Source organism: Drosophila albomicans, chromosome 4 (assembly GCF_009650485.2).
Source record: "Drosophila albomicans strain 15112-1751.03 chromosome 4, ASM965048v2, whole genome shotgun sequence".
NCBI lineage: Eukaryota > Metazoa > Arthropoda > Insecta > Diptera > Drosophilidae > Drosophila > Drosophila albomicans.
The window spans coordinates 1727418-1754687 of NC_047630.2; the positions used below are offsets into that span (position 1 = coordinate 1727418).

The 27270-nt window shown below is 34.5% G+C and overlaps 1 protein-coding gene and 1 long non-coding RNA gene across 5 annotated transcripts; both read left to right on the plus strand.

Moving 5' to 3' along the window:
• The first annotated feature begins 523 nt into the window (after positions 1-523).
• Positions 524-21600, plus strand: LOC117573140 (eukaryotic translation initiation factor 4 gamma 3). Of its 4 annotated transcripts, none has more exons than XM_034256070.2 (17): positions 524-718; positions 1183-1224; positions 1277-1455; positions 2878-3693; positions 5749-6396; positions 6469-6652; positions 6715-6826; positions 6907-6962; positions 14718-17089; positions 17220-17457; positions 17514-17686; positions 19368-19869; positions 20005-20225; positions 20288-20434; positions 20505-20727; positions 20784-20885; positions 20942-21600. In XM_034256070.2, exons 3-17 carry the CDS (start codon positions 1387-1389, stop codon positions 21001-21003), a joined length of 5925 nt encoding a protein of 1974 aa, XP_034111961.1. In that variant the 5' UTR covers positions 524-718; positions 1183-1224; positions 1277-1386; the 3' UTR covers positions 21004-21600. The 4 variants fall into 4 exon arrangements, with proteins under 4 accessions (XP_034111961.1, XP_034111960.1, XP_034111962.1 ...); XM_034256069.2 differs by having other exon boundaries at positions 1280-1455; XM_034256071.2 differs by lacking the exon at positions 2878-3693 and having other exon boundaries at positions 526-718; positions 1280-1455.
• Positions 21601-22108: 508 nt separating this feature from the next.
• On the plus strand, positions 22109-26425 carry LOC127565781 (uncharacterized). The gene is made up of 3 exons (XR_007955171.1): positions 22109-22509; positions 25200-25284; positions 25526-26425. It is a non-coding gene; the product is annotated as an uncharacterized LOC127565781 (long non-coding RNA).
• The last annotated feature ends 845 nt before the right edge of the window (positions 26426-27270 follow it).

Here is a 27270-nt window from a genome sequence, read left to right on the forward strand (position 1 = left end):
ATTTGATCTTTTTTGGAATCGGAACCCAGCACATTCAGAATATTAGGCAATGTGGATGGCACACATTAAATAATTAATAGTAACAATTAAATTCAAAATATACATGCATATGTAAATTAATTATTTATCAAAATAAAAACCAAGAAAATGTACAATTACTTCTTTTTTAATATTTGTATTTAGTCAATCTCCGTCAAATTTGATATTTTTGGAATCGGAACCCAGCACATTCATAATTTTTGTCGTTGCCTTAAAGTGGTCCATAAAAAATACAGTCGAAACTTATTTAACATATATGCATGTATTAGGAATCGTTTTAAATTTAAAATGCAAACATGAAAACTAAGTTGATTTTTTACAATTTTTTTGTAATATTTCGATAACGAATAATATTTTTAATTTCTTCGTGCTATCGGTAATATCGGTAATTTGCGACTATTTAATAATCAACAATGTGGAAACAGTATATCGAAATCGTAAAATCAACTTTGGATTTTCAATACGATTTCGATATCGCTAATATCGATGCGATGTCACCATTCCCACACAGCACATTGCATGTGGAATGAAATTGTAGAAATAAATTGTTTTTTAAAATTAACATATTAAAAGCGAATATACCTTAACTAACTAATATACCACATTTACTGTTTGGAGCAGACGTTGTTGTCTTCAGTACATATACAATTGCTTGTCAATCTAGCGTCGAATGCTGCAGGTAACAAATGTTGCAGAGTCGAATGTAAAAAAAGTAAAATTACATGATGACATATAAAAGTACACATAGTGCAAATCGTTGACGTTGATCACCTGCAATATATTTTCAAGTTCTAAAGTATTCAAAAACGCATCACCACGCTGCATATTTGCATTGGTTGTTGTTTTCCTAAATTTTTCTTCATGTCTTCCACATTTAATTTGAAAGTTGCGTTTGCACGCATGTACGACAACGTCGGCAAATGTGAAGAGTTAAGCATGATTGTGAAGTGTTTTGTCAGGACTTTTTGACATGTGCTGGAAAAGTTGCAACAAATGAGTCGAAACCTCAGCAGCATTTATTGTGTATGCATGTATGTGCGTCACATATATTTATGTGTAGCGTGCACATCATAATAACAGTGTTTATTAATCTCAACTACATACATACATAGATAAATATTTCATATTTTTGCTTAATTTCAGGTCCAGTCTTTGGCATATTATCAAACTGCTAAATTCTTTTAGGTGAGCTTGCAATAACCAATCATAGAGTCTACTAACTTGTCATCTCTTGAAGTAGTATTCAAATGGTTGTTTGACGCATTGTCAGCGGGTAATAATTCGCCCCCGATCGCTACGTATGTAAAACGGACCGAGCCGTTTTAACAACATTGTGAGATTTTCGTTATGCGACCTTCACCAACAAATTTATCAACACAAACGGAAATTTCAAGAAACATGCAGCCCCAAAATATGGTAAGTGAATTCTTAATAATGCTTGGCAATGTATCAAAAGTAAGTTATACCTATCGTAAGCCCGCAACCCAGTGGGGTAAATGTATGTAGTACAAATGTATATTACAATTCAGCGTTTTCATTCGAGACGATACACCATATATGTCTGTATGAGGATTAAAACCAATAAAACATAAGATCAAGAGCTACCATTTGTCTTATATCCTTGCTGACATTGCAGTAAGACCAAGTTTGTTTCAAATTGTTAACACGCACAAAAAACCCATCATAATCTTAAAATATATTATTTAGTAATATAAATTACACTTAGCTTCTAGACTTAAATGGGTGCTGGGTATCTTACAGTCGGACACAATCGACTTTTTTTATGAACTTACAATTTTTTTTTTTTTTTTTTTTTTTGAAATTTCAACTTTGTTTTTATTATTGGTACAACTTTGATGTTAAGAGTTGTATTTAAAATTCATTGATTTTGATACTGTAATAGACGTTATTTATGAAAATACAGGTTTCTGTATTACTAAAAGAATTTTACTTTTAGAATAGTTGAGTCATACTATTTGATTATAAGTATTTGCTTTGAAAAATTTCAATATTATGTTGATTTTGATTCGAACTAAACTTCTTTTCTGAGATTTTATACTTGTTTTTAATTTCCTTTCGTTCAATTTCAAATCTTAATAAAGAAACATCTGACTTCTAAATGCAATAAGTAAACAAAAATCAGTAGTTCTTTAGCAATCACGAATAGTTAGAAAATTAATTGTTAAATTATTTACTTTAAGGGCTTTGAAAACTCGGTTTAAAAAAATTCCCTACTTTGTACTTACTACGCCCCTATAGAAAATAGGCAAAATAATTTAAAATTAAAATTAAATTTGATATGCAGATTAAATAAAGAGATATTTTTCAAAGGTCTTCCATATTGTGATATATGTTATCTTATTCTAATCCACTTCAAATTGTTGAAGTTCTATGTTCCAGTGAGTTGGAAACATGTTTGTTATCGAAAAAGTTGGCTTTTCGCGGTCTTCAAATGAAGAAAATGTTATTATTTCTTTTTGTTTAAGTTTTAAACTAAATAAATTCGAAGTTTTAATCTTCAGAAATAATTTCTGTCTATTTACCAGCCTTTTGATAATCGCAAAGATTTGAATTAGAGAATGAAGAATTCGAAGAAGAGAAAGAAATCTATAAAAGAGGTTTTACAAGATGATTAACTTCAATGGTTCACTCATTTTCGATTCGTAGATGCCTTTTATTCCCAAATTTCTCAATTTTGTTGCTTATTTTTGTTTATGTCGCTGGTTTTATTTATTTTTGGTTTGTATTTCAATTTGAATTACGTTATATTTATTGTTGTATTTGCTATATGTTTTTCATGTAGCGACGACAATATGAAATATTTTCAATCTGTTGTAGATTTTGCCGATAAATAAAAAAACCAACAAAAAATATGCCTCAACAATGCAACCGGTTGCTGCAGGTTCAAAGCAGCCATCTCTACCGCAACACAGTACAACACAGCCGCAATTTCAGATAAACAAGGCATACAATGTTGTATCAATATTAAAAACAACAACAACCACAAATGCTCAACAGAGTTCTCATATGCCTTCATCACATCAGGCACAATCACATCAACAAAATCAGTCACAGTCCCAGCAAAGCTACGCAAATGTGCTAAACCATCGACCGTCGATGGCTCCAACACTCACAGTTGGATCTCAACAATCGCCGTCGTCAGTGATCTGTAGTGGCGGCAACATAATGAGTGTTAACAGTTGTCAAATCAACACCAGCGAGATGAGTTCAACTGCAATCTACAATCTTGCCGGTCCGCATAGGGCATCACAATTGACTGGCGCCAGCAGCGGAATCATCGACTCGAAATGTCGCTTTGTGGGAAGCGTTACAGCGTTATCTGTATCAGATATGACGAAAAGCTGCGCCGGTAACAATACCACAAGCAACAATGCTATAGTCTCCAATTGTACTACGCACTGTGTCAACTCTAACGGTACTGCTAACGGGAGTAATCACAATCAAAGCATTATAACATTGGCCAATTCGCATGGGCTCGCTGTTGGCACTTCTAGTGCCCCACCTTATGCTTTACATGACAAGGGTCTTCTAGGCGTTGTAAATGGTGTTAACGTCAGTTGTATCGATAATAGGAAATTCGACTATAAAAACAGTAATCTACTATCAAATAGTAGTTTCCAACCAACCCAAGAGGTAAAATACATGACTTAAACAAATCAGCGAAAATTTGTACAGCATTATCTGTTTTATTTCACAAGTGTATTTGTATGATATTATTATGTCTCCACATAACTGGTACAATTTAATTACAATTACAATTTTTATGTGAATTAATTCCTTTTGTGGGAGCAATCGATTTGACCACGAACTCTTATTCATATTAAGATCCATTATATACTTGTTCACTTTTTAAAATAACCTTGAAGGGTTTATTGCGATGTCAGTCTATTCATCCGTCACCTACCTTTTAGGAACTATGTAAGCTCCAGACAACGGGCTACAAACGTCCTTCTTGGGGTGTATTTTTGATATCTTTAACACAAAGTAGTAATGTTTTTACTTGTTCTTTCTTAGTATGTTTTTACGTTCAAGTTAATGTCCGCTCATTCCGACTAGCAACAATGGAGTGAAAAGATTTGTTAATTTTGTCGAATCTCCATAGTTTATTTGATTGGTAGGTCCATATGGTATAAAGAAGTTTCTTATAGTAAATTATGCTTTTCAACTGAAAATAAGAGTAAAAAAAACCTACCATCAAAATTTTTTTTTATATAAGCTCCTTTGATTTTATAACTTTGTGTCGGCAGAAAATGTATGTAACAGTCAGAAGTGGGCATCTCCGACCCGATTAACTATAGATCAGCATCAACAGCCGAGACGACAGAGCCATGTCTTTCTGTCCGTAAGAACACCTAAATCTCAGAGACTATTTTTTGATTTTGATTTTTGGTACATATAATGATACCTATGTATATCACTAACCATGGAATACATATGTAGAGCTTTAACTCTTGAAAGAGTCGAGCGCTGCGATTAGAATCCAGTGCGCAGAGTACGTCACACACTCAATTCATTCACGGATCGAATTCGTAACGATGGGCACGAGCGTATGCGTCTATGAAACTACATGCTCGCCTATATTTATATGATTGGTGGGTCCATATGGAATGCATTTGAAGTTTTGCAACGTGCAGTTGCCTTGCAGACAAGCAGCTAGCGCTAAAATATGTACACGTATTCTCGATCGGGAATCAAACTCGAACACCACAATATGTTAGGCTTGCAAACTATCAGCATAGCCAACGCAGTCCTTATGCAGTCGCCATTTAACTGCAAACATCCAAGACACGAGCAATTGTTATCGTCTTCATCTTTGAGATTTTCGTAGCGGCAAAACAAAATTGACGTGCTGCTTATCTGCGAGGCCAATGAACATTTGAAAACTTCACATGCATACACATCCCAATATAGGCGAGCATGTAGTTACATAGACGCATATAGACAAACGAAAGCACAGCGCAACGAAATACGCTCGTGCTCATCGTTCCGAATTCGATCTACGACTGAACTGAGCGTGTGAATTTCGAAATGAGCCAAAGTCGCTCTGTGGTTCTAATCGCAGCGCTCGGCTCTTCTGGGGTCGCAATAATACTGATATGTTTTGCTTCAAGAGTTAAGGCATCTGTGTATTATATGGTTTGTGCCTATGTTCTTTAAAATTCCTGAAAATTTTGTTGCAATCAGACAAAAATCACTAAAGAAATAGTTTTGCATGGGGAAAAACGCCTACTTACGACAGTTGCCTTGGCCGACAATACTATATTAAGCCTCTTACCTCTTAAAGTTAATGCCGCACTGATTTGCTTTAATTCCAAATGGGTATTGGGTATCTCACAGTCGAGCACACTCGACTTTAACTTTCTTGTTTAAATTACATTTTGTTGAATCTCAAAATACTTCAAGTAAAGTTTACCGAGGGTTTGAGGCTGAATCGCATAATTGCTCGTAATACTGTCAGATACAATATACCTCCACAAAAGCTATAACATTGATGATAAACATATTTGTATTTATTTGCGTAATCATTTTATATTAGCGTTTTGTAAATTTTATTCTTAATGTTTTTCCGATTTTTTGAAAATTTATTTTAAATGCAACGTTAAAACATCTTTTAAATATAGTTTTAAAAATATATATGTAATGGAGTTCAATTTGTTTACAATTAAAGTTCTATCGTCGTTATTACAGTTTGTGTCATCGGGTAACAACAGTTCTGGGAACACCCGTTCAAATCCACAAACTGGTGGAATATTTCGTGGACCTCCACCCACATCGAATGCTCCAAGAGGTCCCGGCGGTGGCAGCGGAAGTGCTCGACATGTGCATATGTCAGCAATGTATCCAAATGTAGTGCTACAGCAGTTCCCTCCATTTAGTCAACGCCAACCCACATTTCCAGCACCACATATACAATATGCTCCGGGACCCATTTCCTACTATCCCTATTCATATCTATCAACATTACCGCAACAACCACCACATTCACGAAGTGGGGTAGCAGTTAACACAAACGTAAACATTAACAATTCGATGCAGCCCGTGCAGCCCGGAGGTCCCAATGGACCATTGGTCCAGGCTGGTCCAGGGGCGTCATCGCCACAAATGCAACTACTGACTGGAGCAGTACAGTCGGGTACAAATACTGTACTCGGTGTCGGTGTCGGTGGCACTGGTACCGGTCAAGTAGGTGTTCCTCCAATGGTAGGTGTTGGTGTCCTCACACCGAACGTAACACCATCGGTACAAGCGCCGCCTTCAAGTAGACGACGTCATCAACATCGATTGCAGATTATTGATCCAGCAACACGAAAGAATATTCTCGACGATCTGGATAAAGTAAGTGCTACCCAAATATAATTAAGGACTGAACTCATAATTTTCATTGAATAATTTTATACATATTTTCAGAATAATTCGACTGCGGACGAATACCAGGATCAAATATCTGTTTCACATCAAGTGCCTGCGGCGACATTAGCCGCCGTTGTTCAACCAGATATGTCTTTATGCGCTCCACAGTCCGAATCAATTGTTACTGGTGTGGTCCTTCAAGGCAGTTTAGAAACAAGGGCCAATGTTCCGTGTAAAATAGGTATAACATCGATGTCATAATTTCAATTTGATTTCTTCTTATTAACAATACCTTTTATTTAGATCAAATCTCCGCTCATCGCCAAGATGGGGGTCAAACCCCAGTAGTATCAGCCATGTCCGATGCACCTTCTGTCGAAATATTACCAACTCCACAAAAGACCAAGAGCAAAAAGTAAGCCAATTAAAAGTAATTTCTCATCCTTGAACTTAAAGCCACGGCAATTTAATTGAATTGCAATCATTTACTTGCAGAATTCCTATAGTCGCTTCAAAAGATGAAAGTGAATTGTCTACTACATTTGCAAATGGTAAGTCCTGCATAATTCTCAAGTCTTATCACATATCAATCTATATACAATCCTACAATCCATGTAATTCTAAAGCTGCCTTATTTTTAAAGCTACTCAAAAATATCTACCGTCTTAATGATTCGTGAATATTTTATACAAAAAACTAAGTTATTAATGAAATAATTTGATAAGTCAAATTTTTTGTGCAGTTGCCGGGTGCTAATTGCTTTGGCTTACATTCGTATATTTTGTATTTCATAGTATATTTTTAATACACTGCTATTTTGATATATTAAAATCAAGTGAGAAGACTACAATCGGGTTCGATTGAAAACCTGGAAATAGCGTATTTTGTGTAAAAGAATAAAACACATGTTAAAAACAATTTAATAGAGTAAAAATGTTGTACTTCTCTGACCAGCATAATCTTGGCAAACAGCGTGCGCATTCTGTAGGTAATAATTATTAATAATCATTAATACTTCTTAATTAGTAAGCAGGGATTCTTTTATTTAAATGCGACATTTTAATATGTTGTTCGTCGCTAACGAAGTCAAGATTGAAGGGGTACACCATTTCAAGAGTATCTGAAAATTATATTAAACGCATTTTTATACCCGCTACCCATGGGGTATTATAACTTTGTGCCTCAAATGTATGTAACACGCAGAAGGAGGCATCTCCGATACTGTAAAGTACAAATATTCTTGATGGGTCAACAGCCGAGACAATATAGCCATGTCCGTCTGTCAGTATGAACTCTGATAAATGTAGGTAGACACAATCAATATTAATATTGATGATAAATATCAAAATTAAAGAGTTCTCTCCTGGGTACCGACAAGTTGAATCATGACCAATTGTGTCCCTGGTTACATGATTTGACTACAAAGTACGACAATGACTAAGTAGCGGTACTCAATACTTGTAAACTAACAGGCGAGCTTAGGGAAATTATAGGCGCGCATTATTATTGAGGAAACTATGCCTTCGAATTAATGACTACCGCATTGATGTGTCTCCGTTCACGGTCTCTCAATAATTAAAGACGATCATAGTTTCGCGACCTTACCGTTGAGGATCTGCACAACGTCTGTCAACATCACAACAATACAATTTAATGACTTCAAAAATAATTTTACTTTTATTTGTATAAGATTCCTAATGGTATATAATAAAATGATCTATCAAGAAATTGCTTAATTTATATTATTGATCAGCGTGAACAAAGAAGGCGTTATAGTCATGCCCGCCTTTCCTATCAATCAGTCCGAGTAAGAACTATGCGTATAATAATATGCCAAACAATACTAAAATCTACCGAAGTTTATATATGTTATACTGATATAAAATAAGTAAGAAAGCTACTGTCGAGTGTGCTCGACTGTGAGATACCCGCTACCCATTTTGAATAAAAGCAAAATATTGCTGTAATAATCTCAAAATATTACAAAGAAATATGCATGTAAGCACCACCGGGTGGTTAAAAAAAAAAAAAGGTTATACCCCGAGCGGGCTCGAATTAGAGCACCACAACTTGCTCGGCTTGCACTCTACCACCAGAGCTATCGCATTACTTATGAACCCTTTATGCATACAGATACTAATATAGGCGAGCACGTATATACGTATACGCATACATAGCAGGCGTTTTATCCCATACAAAAAACATGCACATGCTTTGCACTCTACCAATACAATATTGAGGAACATGTACATACATATACGTATACATACAATACAAATATAGAAGGCGTTTTTGCCCATACAAAACTATTTCTTTAATAACTTAAACAATTTTTATCTGATCGCAACCAAATTTTCAGGAATCACAAATACCATTGTTATTATTGTATATACCAAAATTCGCAGTGTGGAAAGAAACTTGATCTGCTTGCAAACATAACAAATGCATTCGAAAAAAATGTATAGCTTTATCTCTTATAGTCTCTGAGATCTAGGTGTTCACACGGACATACGGACAGACAGACATGGCTAGATCGTCTCGGCTGTTGACGCTGATCAAGAATATATATACTTTAATAGGGTCGGAGATGCCTCCTTCTACCTGTTACATACATTTCCTGCCGGCAAAAAGTTATAATACCCTTCTACCCTATCGGTAGCGGGTATAAATATACCATGAAGTACAAAATACCAGTACCAGAATGTCAGCCAAAACAACTTAGATGCAGCAGTGGTCTTTTTATCCATATTCCCAATTAATCCCAATATGTGCAATTTTTATCTGATCGCAACCAAATCATATTGTAGCTATAATAAAATATAAAAATATATATCTTTTATTGGGTTGGAGATTTCTCCTTCTGCCTAAAATAATAATGTTAAAATATAAAATTCAATTTTTTAAAGATGATAAACTATCAAAATCTCATATACGCTATAGAATCGGCATAACAAAATACAATAAATCATAAACCAAAGAAATGTAAGTGTTCTACAATTAGGAAACCAAATTTGCACACCAATAACTCCATTACTTAAGCATTCGAAGCACTATTGGAATACAATGAGCAACAGAGAAAACACGCAGAAATGATTTCGCTATAGATACTGAAAGAAATAAATGTTACTCAATAAATGTTTGAGTTGTAATATTCTCAAAATTTATCAACACAATATACCACAAAATATTTAAAAATAGTAAAAGCATGTCAGATTGTATATTTGGTATATTGAGGTGGTACTACATTCAAAATATACTATCGACTGCAAAATATACCAGATTGTCACCCAAAGCATATAAGAAGTGGGCGGTATTGTCCATACAAAAAAAGTATTTCTTTAATAACTCCCATAATTTTTATCTGATCGCAATCAACTTTTCAGAAATCATAAATTCTTTACTTATCATAGTATACACAAAAGCTCTAGATTTAAATTTACGCTTGTTATTCGATTTTCGTTGATTTGCGGGGGTGGAGGTGGGCGTGGTAAAAATTTAAAACAAACTTGATCTGCGTGCCGGCAGGAAATGTAAGTAACAGGTAGAAATAGACATCTCCGACCCTGTAAAGTATGTATATTCTTGATCAGCGTCAACAGCCGAGACGATCTAGCCATGTCCGTCTGTCCGTATGAAACACTGGATCTCAGAGACTATAAGAGATAGAGCTATAATTTTTTTTCGACAGCATTTGTTATGCTTGCACGCAGATCAAGTTTGTTCCAAATTTTTGCCATGCCCAACTTCCGCCCCCTCAAATCAAAACAAGTAAGAAAGTTACAGTCGAGTGTGCTCGACTGTGAGATACCCGCTACCCATTTTTAATAAAGGCAAAATATTGCGGTATCATTTTCAAAATATACCGAAAATACTAAAAAATACTAAAAATATACCAAATGATTTGTTTGGTATATCGATATAATACACCATTCAAAATATACCATAAACGGCACAATGTACCAGATTGTCGGCCAAAGCAACTCAGACCCCTAGTAAGTAGGCGTTTTTGCCCATACAAAAGTATTTCTTTAATAACTTCCACAATTTTTATCTGATCGCAACAAAATTTTCAGGAATCATAACTACTATAGTAATTGTTATATATACCATAATTCGCAGCTTTAGCTTTAAAATTAGGCTTGTTATTCGATTTTTTTGATTTGCGGGGGCGGAAGTGGGCGTGGCAAAAATTTGAAACAAACTTGATCTGCGTGCAAACATAACAAATGCTGTCGAAAAAAAATTATAGCTCTATCTCTTATAGTCTCTGAGATCTAGGTGTTCATACGGACGGACGGACAGACACACAGACGGACAGACACACAGACGGACAGACACACAGACGGACAGACACACAGACGGACAGACGGACATGGCTATATCGTCTCGGCTGTTGACGCTGATCAAGAATATATATACTTTATAGGGTCGGAGATGCCTCCTTCTACCTGTTACATACATTTCCTGCCGGCACAAAGTTATAATACCCTTCTACCCTATGGGTAGCGGGTATAAAAATCGAGTAACAAGCGTGGTTTTAAAGCTAGAATTTTGGTGTATACAATAACATCAATAGTATGTATGATTTCTGAAAATTTGGTTGCGATCAGATAAATATTGTGGAGTTATTAAAGAAATACTTTTGTATGGGCAAAAACGACTACTTACTGGGGGTCTTAGCTGCTTTGGCTAAATATCTGGTATATTGTGCCGTCTATGGTATATTTTGAATGTGGTACTATATCGATATACCAAATATATCATTTGATACATTCTTAGTATTTTTGCAGTATTTTCGGTATGTTTTGAATACCGGAATATTTTGGGCTTTTATTCAAAATGGGTAGCGGGTATCTCACAGTCGAGCACACTCAACTGTAGCTTTCTTACTTATTTTGATCAGCGTTTACGAGTGATTTGATAACGCCGTTTCCGTTAGAGAAACAATTCTTTACGGAGATCAGTGTTCGCTCATTTACTTACATATTATTACGTTTAAAAATTATGCAAACTGATCTAAATAATCCCCATCGGATTAAAAATGATTGTTATTTCGGAAACTATTTTATCACGTTGGGTGCAACTAAAATTCTTTGATTAATATTGTGGCTAATTACTTAAATTCTGTTTAAAATCTTCATCAAAATAATAAAACAAAAACAATAGGACTTACGTTACGGGAAAGCTGACTGACTGACTCACAAAACTGTGCTTTTTGGAATTAGCAAACGTTTACAAGGCTTTGTCCATCATTTGTCCATCAGACCAAAAGAAGATTTCAACCCAGTTTTGGCTTTAAGATTAAACATTACAAATAGAATATTTAAGTCATGTTCGCATCAATTATGTCACAGATACTCGTAATACGCCATGTCAGCGGTATATAGATATTCATCTGATTTATTCTTACTTTCTACAAATGGCATACAAAGAAAATTATATCAATACTGATTATTATTTGCTCTGTAGTACCACTTTTCTCAACCAATCTAATTTAAGTTGTCTGGAACTGTTTGTTATGCTCTCGAAGAGGTGTCATTCCTCTTTCTATGCTAATTTCATTGATATGTTTAGCTATTTCAATATAAGCATGCATACTAACACGTATGTAAATAACAGAGAGATAAGATGAAATGGCTAGGGTTGTTCTCATATCGTTTTATTCTAGTATAACCGCATGCGTAGGAGCTTATCTAAGAAAGAATAAAATTGAATGCTCTTCTCTCTCTTTATCTCTCTTACTTATATGCGCAGAGTTGTTTTGGTTCATTCATTTGCTTCCGCACACGATCACCACGTGTTTTTGGGTGTAGTTGCGAGAGTGATACAATTGTGTGTGATTGTGTTGGTATTCACGTTTGCTTTAGCCCTGAGATATTAAGGCTAACTTGCTGTTATAGTAGCTTGTTTATGGCGCTTTCTCCTCTTACTGTTTGTTTTGCACAGAAACGATTTTAGTTTTGCTTGCTCCCTGCTCCCTACTCAAACCGCGGTCGGTCCGTCGTTCGTTGATCGCGATCATTCTGATTTCCATTTAAAAGTACTGCTGCGATTTAATATCAGCTGTCTATGTATAGAACTTTGAAATAGATTGACGGGAGGGACATGTTTTCGACTTTATTGAGAAAAGAAATATTGAGTATTCTAGAAGTAGAGAAGAACAGATTTCTATAGACTTCATGTTGATATTATTTATGTATATATTTTTGCGAGCACATCAGACACATTTAATGAATTCACCTACACAATTGGGTTAATTTACTTTTAATGGGAACCATTCCATCAATTAACGAATGACCTTTATATATATATATATATGTAAATCCTTTTTTATTATTGCCAAAATTGCTGCGAAATCTATAATGGACAGAATTATCTATAGTTGATCTACCTATGGGTATGTTTCATATTGGGTAAACTCTCGTAAGTCATTTTTGCGAAAAAAAACGTGATCGAAATTTTTTCCGGAAATTTTTTTGTGTAAATAACTTTTTTAAATGGCAAAAGGAACGATACTGAAAATATTGCAATTTTTATTAATCAGGCCACATATGACAAATTAACAAATTTCAATGAAGTAAATCGTAGACTCCCTTGTACTATTTTTTTGTTCTTTTTGTGCTTATCTTATTTTCACAAATAAAAAATGGTTTTAGTAAAACCTTGGTAACCTTGATTAACAGAATAATAATAATAAAACAAAGATGTTAATACAAGCTCAAAGTAATACATACAAGCGTATACACGTACCCAAATGACAATTGCTCACAATAAAAAAGTTAAAAAATAATGATGTCAATAAATTTACAACAAAATTCAAGTGTCACTATTAAGAGTTTTATATTGGTTGTGGATTTTTTGGGAGCACATCTGCTGTGATATAGAAAATATAAAAAAGAAATAAACTAAAAATACAACATTTGAGGCGTCTGTCTCTTCGGATCGCTAAGATGTACCTATTTGAGTAGTCGGTGCATATGCAACCAAACAAGGCTAAGCTAACTCGAATACAGATCAAAAATACGTTTATCTATAGACATGTATTAGAAATTTTGCAAATTTTGATGTATATATTTCACGGACAGTATTATTGCCCCATTTATGTGACAAAAAATTTCGAATAAATTTTTTTAGCAGCTTGAAAATAGGGTGAAAAGTTTGGAGATAAATCTTCCCAATTTTATTGAGAAATGTACTTACTCGGAAAACGAATTTATTTTTCAACAATATGGGGATCCGAAGCATACAGAAAAATCTCAAAAGAATGGAAAGAGACAACATTTTAAATTGATAAAGTAGTTAGCACAAAGTCCCGATTTCAATCCAATTAAAAATCTTTGGTCAATCGTGTAAAAATGGGTCCATGACGCATGGACAACCTTTGGAAGCGGGTTCAACCCAAATGGAGTGAAATTATAAAACCCTATTATTAAAAAATTGGTAGACAGCATGCCACACCACTCAAGAAATGTTGTTTCCAATAAAGGTCTTTTAATATTACTTTAGTTATTAAAACTTGTCAAACGTGAAAAATTGGGTTTATGCGGCTATTTTTACTTTTGAACTCTTCGAATTCTTCTCTATCCTCATTTTTTGCCTATAAAGAATAATATAATAAAAATAAAACAAAAGAAAATGTTGAATCGTGAACATACACTCAATTTGGTTCGCCACTGTATGTATAAATGTCTATTGGTACGGGATCTGACTATTAATGTCTAAAATTAAAGATTTGGTATAATGCCATTCTAACGATCATCGGATTCATCTTAACGCGTGAAGTTCGCGTTCCGCTGTTTTTGAAGTAAAACCGAGCAATTTATCATCGGACCTAAATTTGGCCAAACACAAATAGTATAGGCGAAATTGCGTTTTAAAAAAGAATTTCTCCAATTCTTAAAAATGTTCAATAATTTTTTAATTTTAATTTTTGAATTACTTGCTTGATGTTGCAAATATAAATGTTTATAAGTAATGCTGTTTTATTACTAAGCAAAATTTTGCTATAATTATGATGTATTCTTATATTATATATAATCTCACCTGCTAAGCTAAAAAACTGGAAAACTACGATTTTCATTTTTATTTTATTTCTCTCATATTATATTTATATATTTATTTTATTATTATGGTGATTACATTGCATTCGACCTATGTAATAAATTGTTTACAATAATTTCGATTCAAATAATTTAATGTTCTGATTCCAAAACAATCATTAGGTATAAGTAAATGAAAAATCATCAATATTAATTACTAAGAAAATTCGCATATTTAACTACATGTATATTCTCTTTTGGATTTAGTCAAAGTGGATAATGCTGCGGCAGAAGAAAACACAGCTATTGATACGACGACGAATGAGAGTAGTATACAGCCCAAGAAACAGCCAACAGAATCTGTTGCACTTCAAAGTCATCAACAGCATAATTATTCGCAACTGCAGGAGCAATCGCATCTCGAAAACCAACAAGAACAACAGCAAACACAATCAAAGTTCATGTCGCCTGAGCAGATTGATATTGTTGAGGTCGATCCCAAAAACGATTCCGCTAAAAATAGAAATGAAGTATCATCGTTAAAACAACAACTAACATCTGAGAATCTAGTAGCTGAAATTTCCGACCATGTCTCCAACATGCCCAATATGATAGAACAAAATGTTTCACAAGTAGTGGATGGATTTGTTGGGCAGACGACTAATGATTCGACGATGCCTTTATCGCTACCCCATCAAATCACCTCTCACGAAAGTTACCCTGATGAAACTGATCGTGCTCAAAATTTGTTACAGACTGAAGGAGAATCAAATATTGTTGAATCAGTTAAAGAACAATCTGCTGAGAGTGTGGATAATATTGTTGCAGCAGAGCTTGCACCAACAACTGAAGCAACACAAGTAATACAACCAAGTATTGCATTGAAAGATAAAGAGCGAAATGAGGAAGAGGAAGGAATATTGATCGGCACATCCGCCTCCAGCGCAGAATCGTCTTCATCCTCATTTGCTACATCGTTGATTAATTATAACAAAGATCAATGGTCTCCCAGTAATCCGGGTGGCAAAAAACAATATGATCGTGAGCAACTGATGCTGTTGCGTGAAGCGAAAGCGTCACGTGTCCAACCCGAAGTCAAAAATGTTTCAATACTACCGCATCCAAATCTCATGCCACTATTTATGCGCAACAACAATAACAACAGCAATAAGCGTGTACAATCAATGGTGGGTGTAGTTGGAGGAGGTGGTAATCGTAACAACGAGTCTATGGGTGGCAATTTCGTAGGCAAACAATCGCATGTTTCCATGTCCGGTGTGCAAGCGGGGGGCAGAAGTAGCATGAAGGGCATGATCCATGTGAATCTGTCGCTTAACCAAGACGTCAAACTCAATGAAACTGAAAATGCTTGGCGTCCGCGAACCCACAATAAACAAGATTACACTGACATTGGTGAGGGTTCCAACAATAAGAACAGTCATGAGAAAGATGAACTTGTGCGCCGCGTCCGTGGTATTCTTAATAAACTAACGCCAGAGCGATTTGATACTTTGGTCGAAGAGATAATCAAGCTGAAAATCGATACACCCGATAAAATGGATGAGGTGATTGTACTCGTGTTTGAGAAAGCTATTGACGAGCCTAATTTTTCTGTTTCTTATGCTCGACTGTGCCATCGGCTAATTAGCGAGGTGAAGGCGCGCGACGAGCGAATGGAAAGTGGCACTAAAACAAATTTGCAGCATTTTCGAAATGCTTTATTGGATAAAACAGAGCGCGAGTTTACACAGAATGTGTCGCAAAGCACGGCCAAAGAGAAGAAACTTCAACCGATTGTAGATAAAATCAAAAAATGTCAAGATCCAAATGAGAAGGCGGAGCTGGAAGCTCTGCTCGAAGAAGAAGAGCGTAAAATTCGACGTCGTTCTGGTGGCACTGTTCGCTTCATTGGGGAGCTCTTTAAAATATCTATGCTAACGGGCAAAATTATTTACTCATGCATCGACACACTGCTTAATCCGCATTCAGAGGATATGCTCGAATGCCTATGTAAACTGTTGACGACTGTTGGCGCGAAATTTGAGCAAACACCGGTGAATTCTAAGGTTTCCAGTCGTTGCTATTCACTTGAGAAATCCATATCACAAATGCAGTCGATTGCATCCAAAACCGAAAAAGATGGGGCCAAAGTCAGTTCGCGAGTGCGTTTTATGCTGCAGGATGTTATTGATTTGCGCAAAAACAAATGGCAATCGACCCGAAATGAGGCACCCAAAACCATGGGACAAATTGAGAAGGAAGCGAAGAATGAACAGCTATCGGCACAATATATGAACTATAGTGGCTCATTATCATCATCGTCCTCAAGTGCCAATGGACCCCAGGCTGGTGGTCCAGGTGGTAAACGTGACGATCGTGGTAATGGTCGATTTGATGGACGATCCACTGGTGGAGGGTATGGTGGCAGTCATAGTCAACGCATTGACGTAGGTAGCAATCTACGACATCAACAATTAGGCGGCAACAGCAACAATGGAAATAGCAATTCGAATAGTGGTGGTGGAGGAGGAGCTAACAGTGCTCACTCCAATGGTAACAATGACGACAACACGTGGCATGTGCAGACTAGCAAAGGTAGTCGCTCTCAAGCAGTTGATAGCAACAAACTGGAAGGTCTGGTAAGTCTTTTTATGAAATTGAGAAGGTGATACGCAAAATTAAGAAATAAATGTATTTTTCGATCGTTTTATTATCCGATAGTTTAATAAGTAAAAGTGTTTACTAATATAAAACTTGCTATGCTTCTAGACATTACAACTTAATCAGAATTTGGATACTAAAAAAATGGGAGGAGTATCTCAATTTATTTGGAATAATGCTAGCAGACAATCTTCAACACCAACCACAACACCGTCAAATTCATTTGCTGCACTTTCTTCTCTCATTGACAAAAACATGTCCGACCGTGATCGTGATCGCAGTGGACCCAGAAATAAGGGATCTTATAACAAGGGGTCCATGGAGAGAGATCGTTATAACGACCGAGGTAAGTGATTATAATTACTAATTGTTTAGCACAAAATAAAAAATTTCATTTCATAGGCATCCACTCTAGAACTGGTTCGTCACAGGGATCGCGGGAGAATTCTTCGTCACGGGTTGCACAGCAGCACTCTCAAAACCGCGGTGGAATGCTTAACTCGACTTCATTACAAAAATCAGCTAGTCACTCCAAGTACACACAACAGGTGCCACCTGCTAGACTTTCTAACAAGGTATGTTTTTTTTTTATTTATTTTTTCTATGTGTTAACTAACTTACGAGTATAGATTGCGTAATAAGTCAATTTTTGAACCACAAGTCAAAATTAATATAAGTGTTTTTACCAGCGAACTGCAGTTTATGTTATAATAGAAAACTTTTAACTCAGCGTGTTAACTAATACGAAACAAAAACAAATATAGTGAACTTTTTAAAACGTGTTTAGATTTGAAACTATTTCAATTGGTTTTTTATCATAAAGATTATTAGTTTGCGATTATGTTTTAACATACTTTTGTGTAGCTTCCCTTATTTCTTACCCAGACAATCATCTTTGAAAACAAACAAGAAGATGAAAAATATAGAAGAAAAATTTAATAAATTATTATTAAATACGGAAATTGATGCGGCACTAGGTAAAATTAAGTATTTATTTGTATGTACATATGTATTAAAATTAAATTAAATTAAATAATTGACTATCCTTTTGAACTTATTTAAATGTAATTTAAAAATCGATCTATTGTGTTAAAGCAAGTTAATTTATAAAAAAAATAAGCGCACAACATGAAACGCAATATCATTTGTTGAATAAAAGCGATACAGGACTAGACTGGGCTGCATCATTGAAAATTTCGGAAAATTACAACCTTCCGCCGCATAATTCCATAAGTGGGTGCGGAGATTCAATGAATTAACGATACAGTATCGCATAATTCATCGTCTTCATGCCTAAGTTTGTTTACTTTTGCACCCCTATCATTCAAACGGACGCTTGGTCTAAATAGGGTATTACTTTTTGAATCCTAGTATAAATAAAAAAGATGACTTTTGGAGAGTAAGTTTCACATTACAGATCTAGATCAAGATGAATTGTATAAATCAAAATAATTTTTACATTTATTTTCGACATTTTTTGAAATACTTAAAACAATATGATTAAAATTTGTCATAAATCTATGTAGTGGATTTTAAAACAAAAAAACATGTTATACAGGAATGTTAGAAATGTTAGAAAAACCAAAGATTATGCGTGCAGGTCAAATGACAATGACACTGTGACCTAAGGGAAGTAAGTTGGTACTTTACCATTAATTTTTGATACACACAATAATATCAATATTCTTCATAAAATTTGTTTGCGATCAGATAATAATTGTAAAAATTCTGTATGTGTGGGAAAAAACACGAACTTAATACGGGTTAGTTTGTTTTTGATGACAAACTAGTATGATTTGAGCTCCATGGCATATTCTTAACATTTTTAATGGTATATTAATTTGACGTTATTTAAAATGAATACCGCACTGTTTAGCTTTTACTTATTTACAATGGCGAGCGGGTATGTAGCAATTGAGCACAAGCTACGGTTGAGTTGTGCAGGCGGCATAAAGAAAAAATAATTGTTACACATGATTCTAAGCTCGTTTTTTTTATGCATTAAATATAGATCTAGAGACAAACAAAAAACTGAACAAAAACAACATTGTTTGAAAAATTCAAAATTATAAAGTTTAAAATTACAATTGTTGAAAATACCGAATTGCTTTTATATGATTAAAAATTTATATCCAGCTGAGATTTATTGCACAATCTATCTTATATTAATATTTTAGTGAGTTAGTGACAGTCAATCAAGAAAAGTTTTTAACAGTACGTAGTATATAGCCTACTAATGCTTACATATTCCAACAGGCTATGGGAACCGCTCTTAGCAACAATAACGCCGGAAACGTTGGCGGCATCTACAGAGGCAGCGATCATCAGTTGCCTTCATCAATTGCTTCATCATCTATATCTAATTCTGCATCGCAATCGAGAAATGTTGCGCCACAAGCGGTGTTTGTTGAACCACGCCCAACTGACCTGAAGCTTTTTAAATCAGTCGTCTCCGATCTTATCGATCTGGCGACGACATCTAAGAAAACGGACACTTTAACGGTAGTCGAATGTTTCAAACGGATATCGGAACAACAACGCTGTGGCTTTTTGTTCTATATTCTTACCGATTATTTGCATTTAGCGAATGTTGATAAACAGTACAGGCGATATTTAGCTAATATGATTGCGACGCTTATCCAGGAAAATTATATTTCCGTCGAGCACTTTCAGCTTGCATACAAAGAATTTACCGAGTATGCAAACGATTTAATTGTTGATATTCCAGATTTATGGTTATATGTTCTTCAATTTGCTGGTATGTATCTACGCTATTTATCCGAAACAGAACAGGGTGGCTAGAAACTAATTCTAGTCATTTTACTTGCCAATTTGACATCATCTGGTACATGAATGCACTTCAACAACGCAATCATTTTGTCTATAATTGTAGGTCCTCTCGTAGTAAAGAAAGTTTTGACACTCTCTGATTTGTGGACTAAAAATCTACGAGATAATCCATCTTGCGAGGGTAAACATTTCCTTAAAACTTACTTAACATATTGTACACGGGAAGTTGGACCTAACTTTACTCGAAACATGTGGAAGAAGTTTAACATACGTTGGGTTGACTTTATGCCTGACAGCGAAGTGAAAAATTTCATTGAATCCAATGTAAGTTGTCTCTTCCTTTCTTTAAATTTTCTTTGTAATACATTATACGTTTGTATGTGAAGAGGTTTGAATACGTCGAGAGTGAATTGAAAAAACCAGTGATTGAAGAACGCATGTCCTTGGAGAAGCACATCGAAAATGTGATAGAACATATTGAACACTTAATAAAGGAAGGTTCAACTGCAGATTGCGTCATTGATTACAGTAATGTAAGTTGTGTCTCTATTTTAATTTATTGATCATAAAATCTTAAATATTTTTCTATATCTATTATTCTAGGGCAATATAGTTGTTCCCGATAAAATTTTTATTAGAGGCTTGACTAAAACTCTTTGTAACTTTGCAATTGTCTATAAAGAACATAGTTATAAGCTTGAACCTGAAATTTTTCAAAAAGTTTGTATACCAGTTTTGCAACGTTATATTGATTCCAACGATGACCTACAACTTGAATGCTTATATGCAGTGCAGCTCCTTGTCCATAGCTTGGAGCATCCTAGAGGTTTGGTAAATCCGATTTCTTATAAAATCTTGTGTCAAGTATAGTTCTCTTTTTAGGATTATTAAGTGAATTATTTGGTGAGCTTTACGATGGTTATGTAATACAGAAGGAATCGCTGTGTATTTGGCGCGACTCAAAAGAGCAATCCGCTGGCAAGGGTAAGAGTTTAATATATATAAAAAGAAGTAACTTAATACAATATAATTGCTTGTAGGTGTGGCTGTGAAAAGTCTTAATCCATTTTTCAACTCTATATTCAATGATGAAACCAATTAATGCATAATTGTGTACTCGAAGATAACAAATAACGCGAGATAGGGCAAAAAAACTAAACACATAAAAATATCAAATTGCAAGAAAAAAAAATGAATTTATATATGAATGTATATATAAATATATATAGAAAGATCATGGAATAAGGCCCAGAGAAATTCGTTTGTTCTGCCACAATACACGATGTTATTGTATAGTATAGTATGTTTATGCAATCCAATAAAAACATATAAATTGTATAACTGTGTAAGCATGTGTACTATAAATAAAGCAAACCTAAAGAAATTTCAAAGTTGTAATTGGTTGCTACAAAAGTAATAATGCTTACTACCATATGAGAGCGTTTGCAGAGAGCTAGAAAGCTGATAGGTTTTATAAAAAAAATATGATCTGCGCATTCACTTTCATTATTAACAATGCCGAAAGTGGAAGAATACATATATAACAAGAGTGCGATTTAAAACAAAAAGTTTGATTCGAAAAATTATAGAAATAATGGTCAGCCTAATCGTTTATATTTTTATCTCTAAGAGATTAACAATCTATTTGTAATTTGATGAATGATAAAACCAATTTAAATATAATGTTTTTAAAGGTGAATCAACGCCCAATTCGTATTTGTACTTAATTTGGTAATATTTAAAATGGTATACAAATCAGAAATAGAGTTATAATTTTCGACAGCACTTGTTATGTTTGGACGCGGATCCAGTTTGCTTCCAATTTTTGCCACGGTCACTTCCGCCCCCGCAAATCGATAAAAAACCAATAGCAAGCTTAATTTTAAAGCTAGTATTTTTTCAGATAATAATTAAGAAATACTTAAGTATGGAAAACTATGTGTACTGTATATGTTGTACTCCAAGGTATATTTTGAATGTATTACAATGTCAATATCCTAAATATTGTCTTAGGTGTACTTTAGTATTTTTACGGTATATTTGTAGAATAAAGTTTTATCGAAAATGGGTAGCGGGCGATTACAATAATATTTTATTAAGATAAACACAAGAATTTATGAATATTTGGAGATTTTAGAGATGCATAAAACCCATAATGTCAAGCATGTCTCCACTGTTGCTCGCTAGTATACGAGCACATCAGAAACTAACAAGGTTATGCCGTTCTTGATGGCTACGGATGCAAATTAATCAATTCAGTTGTACTGAATAAAAAAATATATTTTTGTTTGTTGGGAGCTGTAAGCTTCCGCTTTATTCGGATATTAAATTAAAACTAAAAAGTAGAAAAGTGGACTTATGCTGCAAGTCAGCTAAGATGGGACAAAACTTTTTTATGTTTATACAAAACGGATGATGAAATCAAAGATCGAAGTGTGAAATGCAATTGTGTTTACAATTGTGCTTTGACATGTCAGCATTCGCTGTACATTTTAGGTTTCCGCATTATGATCTGGGCTTTACGTTAATTGTGTTTATGCTAAAGCATAATTGTTTACATCAAAAATGACTGCGAAATTGGAATTGGACTAATTGGAGATATGCTGAAGTGAGTAATCGAAAGTGTTTATATTTCCAATACGATTTGTTATGTGAGCTGGGTGATAACTTGCACGAGTTTTTCATGCATACTCCGCGACATAAAAATGGCGCGCCGTGAAGTTTTATGAATTCTTCATTTATATGTGAGCAATTTTAATCCATTTTACTTTTTTTGTGTTTTGGAATTCTCTGGGATATATTTTAGATTGTTTATTAATTTGTAGATTCCTGCCTGCTTGTATAACGTTTTATGATATTTGTTTGTTTTGACAAATCTTTGTGTGTTTAAGGGTATACTTGACACGAGTCAAGAGGAAGTGAAAATTTTAGAAGTAGCCAAACAAGAAGTAATCACAAAACAGGTCAATTCAAAGAAGCGCGTTCTATCGTGAGAATTCACATTTGATTTAAAAATTCAGTTTGTAGCATCTAGGATTTGGCTTAAGTTCTTCTAGAAGCCCAAGAGTATTATTAATAATGATCCTGCATTTAACGTTGATCATGCACCTTTCATGATGATAAGGGGTTTATAAAACGGAATCAATGCTAATTCTTAAAGTTATGATCTAGGTATTCATACGGACGGCTAAGCGTCTAAATGCCTAAAAATAAATTTAGATTCTGTCTATCCAACTTTCGCGTGTTGCTAGCGCCGCATTGCGAAAAACTCTCCACACGTTTAAACATTCTGCTTTTCAACGTTATAGAATTTTGATGCCAGTCGTAAATACGATACATTGCGAGCTGGTAATTCTCGTGTTCTTGTTAAATAAAGTGGTAAAATTTTTTCTGACGACTATATTTAGTTATCACAAACAAAACAGAATAAATGGCAATAGTAACGATCATACAAAACAGAGCTTATTAAGAATTTCATGAAAATATTAAATAGATTCTGCGTGACTATTCCTTCTCCAACATCATTATGTCATCTGTCTGTCATCAGAAATTGTTGTTAATTGTATAGAAACTAATTGTTGGTGAAATACCCATCGCCACTTACACTAGAGGACATTTGCACGTAGTCTTATTTTTAATAGATCACAAATACTGTCTAACGTTAAATAAGAAAACAACATTTTTCTCTTTTACATAAATGAAGTTATTTAACTTACATTTGCAAAAAGCAGTTCAACGGCAATCAGCTGTTTTTCACAAAAAAAGGGGCTACATGTCCTTCAAACCAATTTTATTCCGTTGATTTCATTGACTTTTTTATGCACTTTTACCACTTAAGTTATTAAATTAAAAATATTTATTCATAAAAAACATATTTAACCCAACTTTAGCTAAATTAATGTTATCCTTTTCATTATTAAAGTATTTTTAACAAGTTTATACACGCTACCCATAGGATAGAAGGGTATTATAACTCTGTGCCGGCAGGAAATGCATGTAACAGGTAGAAGGAGGCATCTCCGACTCTATAAAGTATATATATTCTTCATCAGCGTCAACAGCCCAGACGAGCCATGTCCGTCTGTCTGTCTGTGTGTCTGTCCGTATGAAACACTGGATCTCAGAGACTATAAGAGATAGAGCTATAATTATTTTTAACAGCATTTGTTATGTTTGCACGCAGATCAAGTTTATTTCAACTTTTTGCCACGCCCACTTCCGCCTCCTCAAATCAAAAAAATCGAATAACAAGCGTAAAACTAGAGCTGCGAGTTTTGGTGTATACTATAATAAGTATAGTTTTTATGATTTCTGAAAAGTAGATTGCGATCAGATAAAAATTATGGGAGTTATTAAAGGAATACTTTTTTTGTATGGACAATACCGCCCACTTCTTATATGCTTTGGCTGACAATTTTGCACTCTATAGTATATTTTGAATGTAGTACCACCTCAATATACCAAATATACAATCTGACATGTTTTTACTATTTTTTAATATTTTGTGGTATATTGTGTTGATAAATTTTGAGAATATTACCGCTATGTTTTGATACCACTCAAAATGGGTAGCGGGTATCGAGCACACTCGACTGTAGCTTTCCTACTTGTTATTTTTTTGAGGGTGCGTGAGTGTTGGTAACATTTATTTCTTTCAGTATCTATAGCGAAATCATTTCTGCGTGTTTTCTCTGTTGCTCATTGTATTCCAATAGTGCTTCGAATGCTTAAGTAATGGAGTTATTGGTGTGCAAATTTGGTTTCATAATTGTAGAATACTTACATTTCTTTGGTGTATGATTTATTGTATTTGGTTATGCCGATTCTATAGCGTATATGAGATTTTGATAGTTTATCATCTTTAAAAATTTGAATTTTATATTTTAATATTATTATTTTAGGCAGAAGGAGAAATCTCCAAGCCAATAAAAGATATATATTTTTTTATTTTATTATAGCTACAATATGATTTGGTACTGCTGCATCTAAGTTGTTTTGGCTGACAATCTGGTAATGGTATTTTGTACTGTATGGTATATTTTTTATATCAGTTTAACAGATATAAACTTCGGTAGATTTTAGTATTGTTTGGCATATTATTATACGCATAGTTCTTACTCGGACTGATTGATAGAAAGGCGGGCATGGCTATAATGCCTTCTTTGTTCACGCTGATCAATAATATAAATTAAGCAATTTCTTGATAGAACATTTTATTATATACCATTAGGAATCTTATACGAATAAAAGTAAAAATATTTTTGAAGTCATTAAATTCCATTGTTCTGATGTTGACAGAATGCAGACGTTGCACCTTGTGCAGATCCTCAATTATTGAGCGACCGTGAACGGAGACAGCAATGCGTTAGTCATTAATTCGAAGGTATAGTTAGATAGGTATAGTATATAATAATGCGCGCCTTGAATTTTCCTAAACTCGCCTGTAAGTTTACAAGTATTGAGCATCGCTACTTGGTCATTGCCGTACTTTGTACCCAAATCATGTAACCAAGGACACAATTGGTCATGATTCAATTTGTCGGTACCCAGGAGCGAACTCTTTAATTTTGCTATTTACCATCAATATTAATATTAATTGTGTCTATTTGTCTATTTAGACCAAGGGCATCTGCTTCAATGATGCGGTTCTATGATACAAGTCTTACACCTGAACTGCATCACGCGAAAAGCTGTTTTGGGATAAAAAAGTAAACAAAGTCAGGCAGGAAGAAGAATATAAAAACCAATAAAAACAAACCAAACAAAAATAGCAATTTAATAAATTATGCGGCACTGAGGGAATTCAAATATTAAAAAAATATATCAATTTTATTTAATTTTCATCAAATGCCTCTACTTGTTTTTTGGTTTTTACTTTTTTAAAAAATGAAAAACAATTTGAAATTATTTTAAGACTCCAAAATTTGCAAGTGATATACATACATACATCGATATCGCGCTTTTTTCGATACATTTACCAAAATCTCTTATAGCCTATTCCCACTGCACCAAAAAACCTCGATTTTTTCCGTTCAGGTCGAATGTTACGTTCGCCCAATGTAAAAACAAGAAAACAGGTAAGAAAGCTACAGTCGACTGTGCTCGACTGTGAGATACCCGGTACCCGCTAAGCAAAATATTCCGGTATTATTTTCAATATATACCGAAAATATTAAAAAAATGGAGATAACGCTATGAATCCTCTTACCAACTAACTTATTAGAAACACTTTCTTAATTAATGAGCACTCAGCTCCCAATTCAAATGTAAATGTAAATTTCTCACCATTGACCATACTCGGTTGAGGCTCCGCTCTAGCGCACAGCTCCACTCTTTTTTCCCAATGTGTACTTTCAATCCGGAAATCTGCACTTTTTTTGGACAATTAGTGGCTGACATCTGAAGTAAGTTAAATTTGGCTTTCCATTACGAGGCTGCCGTGAACGCCACGCCTTTCCAGGTGCTGCAACCTGCACTATTATTCCAGATCTACAGTCTTGCTTTTTATAACCTACAACAACCTCAACATTGATAAAATTTGAGTTCCACAATTTTAGCACGCTTGGTATCTGGATCCCAGTTTGATGTAAAAGGACGCTCTTTCATCGCTGAGAATACTTACAGCTCCGCTTGCAGTTCAGGTCAAATTGTATACATAGAGTGCAAACTATACCAGATTGTCAGCCAAAGCATATAAGACCCCCAAATAGTTGCCCATACAAAAAAAGTATTTCTTTAATAACTTCTACATTTTTATCAATCAAATTTTTAGAAATCATAAATACTATAGTTATTATTGTATACACCAAAATTCGCAGCGGGGTGGAAATGGGCGTGGCAAAAATTTGAAGCAAACTTGATCTGCGTGCAAACATAACAAATGCTGTCGAAAATTATAGCTCTATCTCTTATAGTCTCTGAGATCTAGGTGTTCATACGGACAGACACACAGAGGGACAGACGGACATGGCTAGATCGTCTCGGCTGTTGATGCTGATCAAGAATATATGTACCTTATAGGGTCGGAGATGCCTCCTTCTACCTGTTACATACATTTTCTGGCGGCACAAAGTTTTAATACCCTACCCTATGGGTAACGGGTATAGCATAGCATTTGCCATTAACTGAGGAAAGTAAGAATTCACTCGACTTCTCTTTGGTCAGAAAACCTGACCTGAAAACCTGGCTCTAGACGACATTCTTGATGATAACATTTGACCTATTCACTACGAGCATACTCAAAAAACACATTAAAAGATGCTAACATGAAAGTTCAAATGGACAATTGCGAGTTTTCAGAAAAGAAGTAACTTCCGTGGGATTTTAAATCTCTGATAATAGATCTCTGACAATAGACAATTTCCCTACA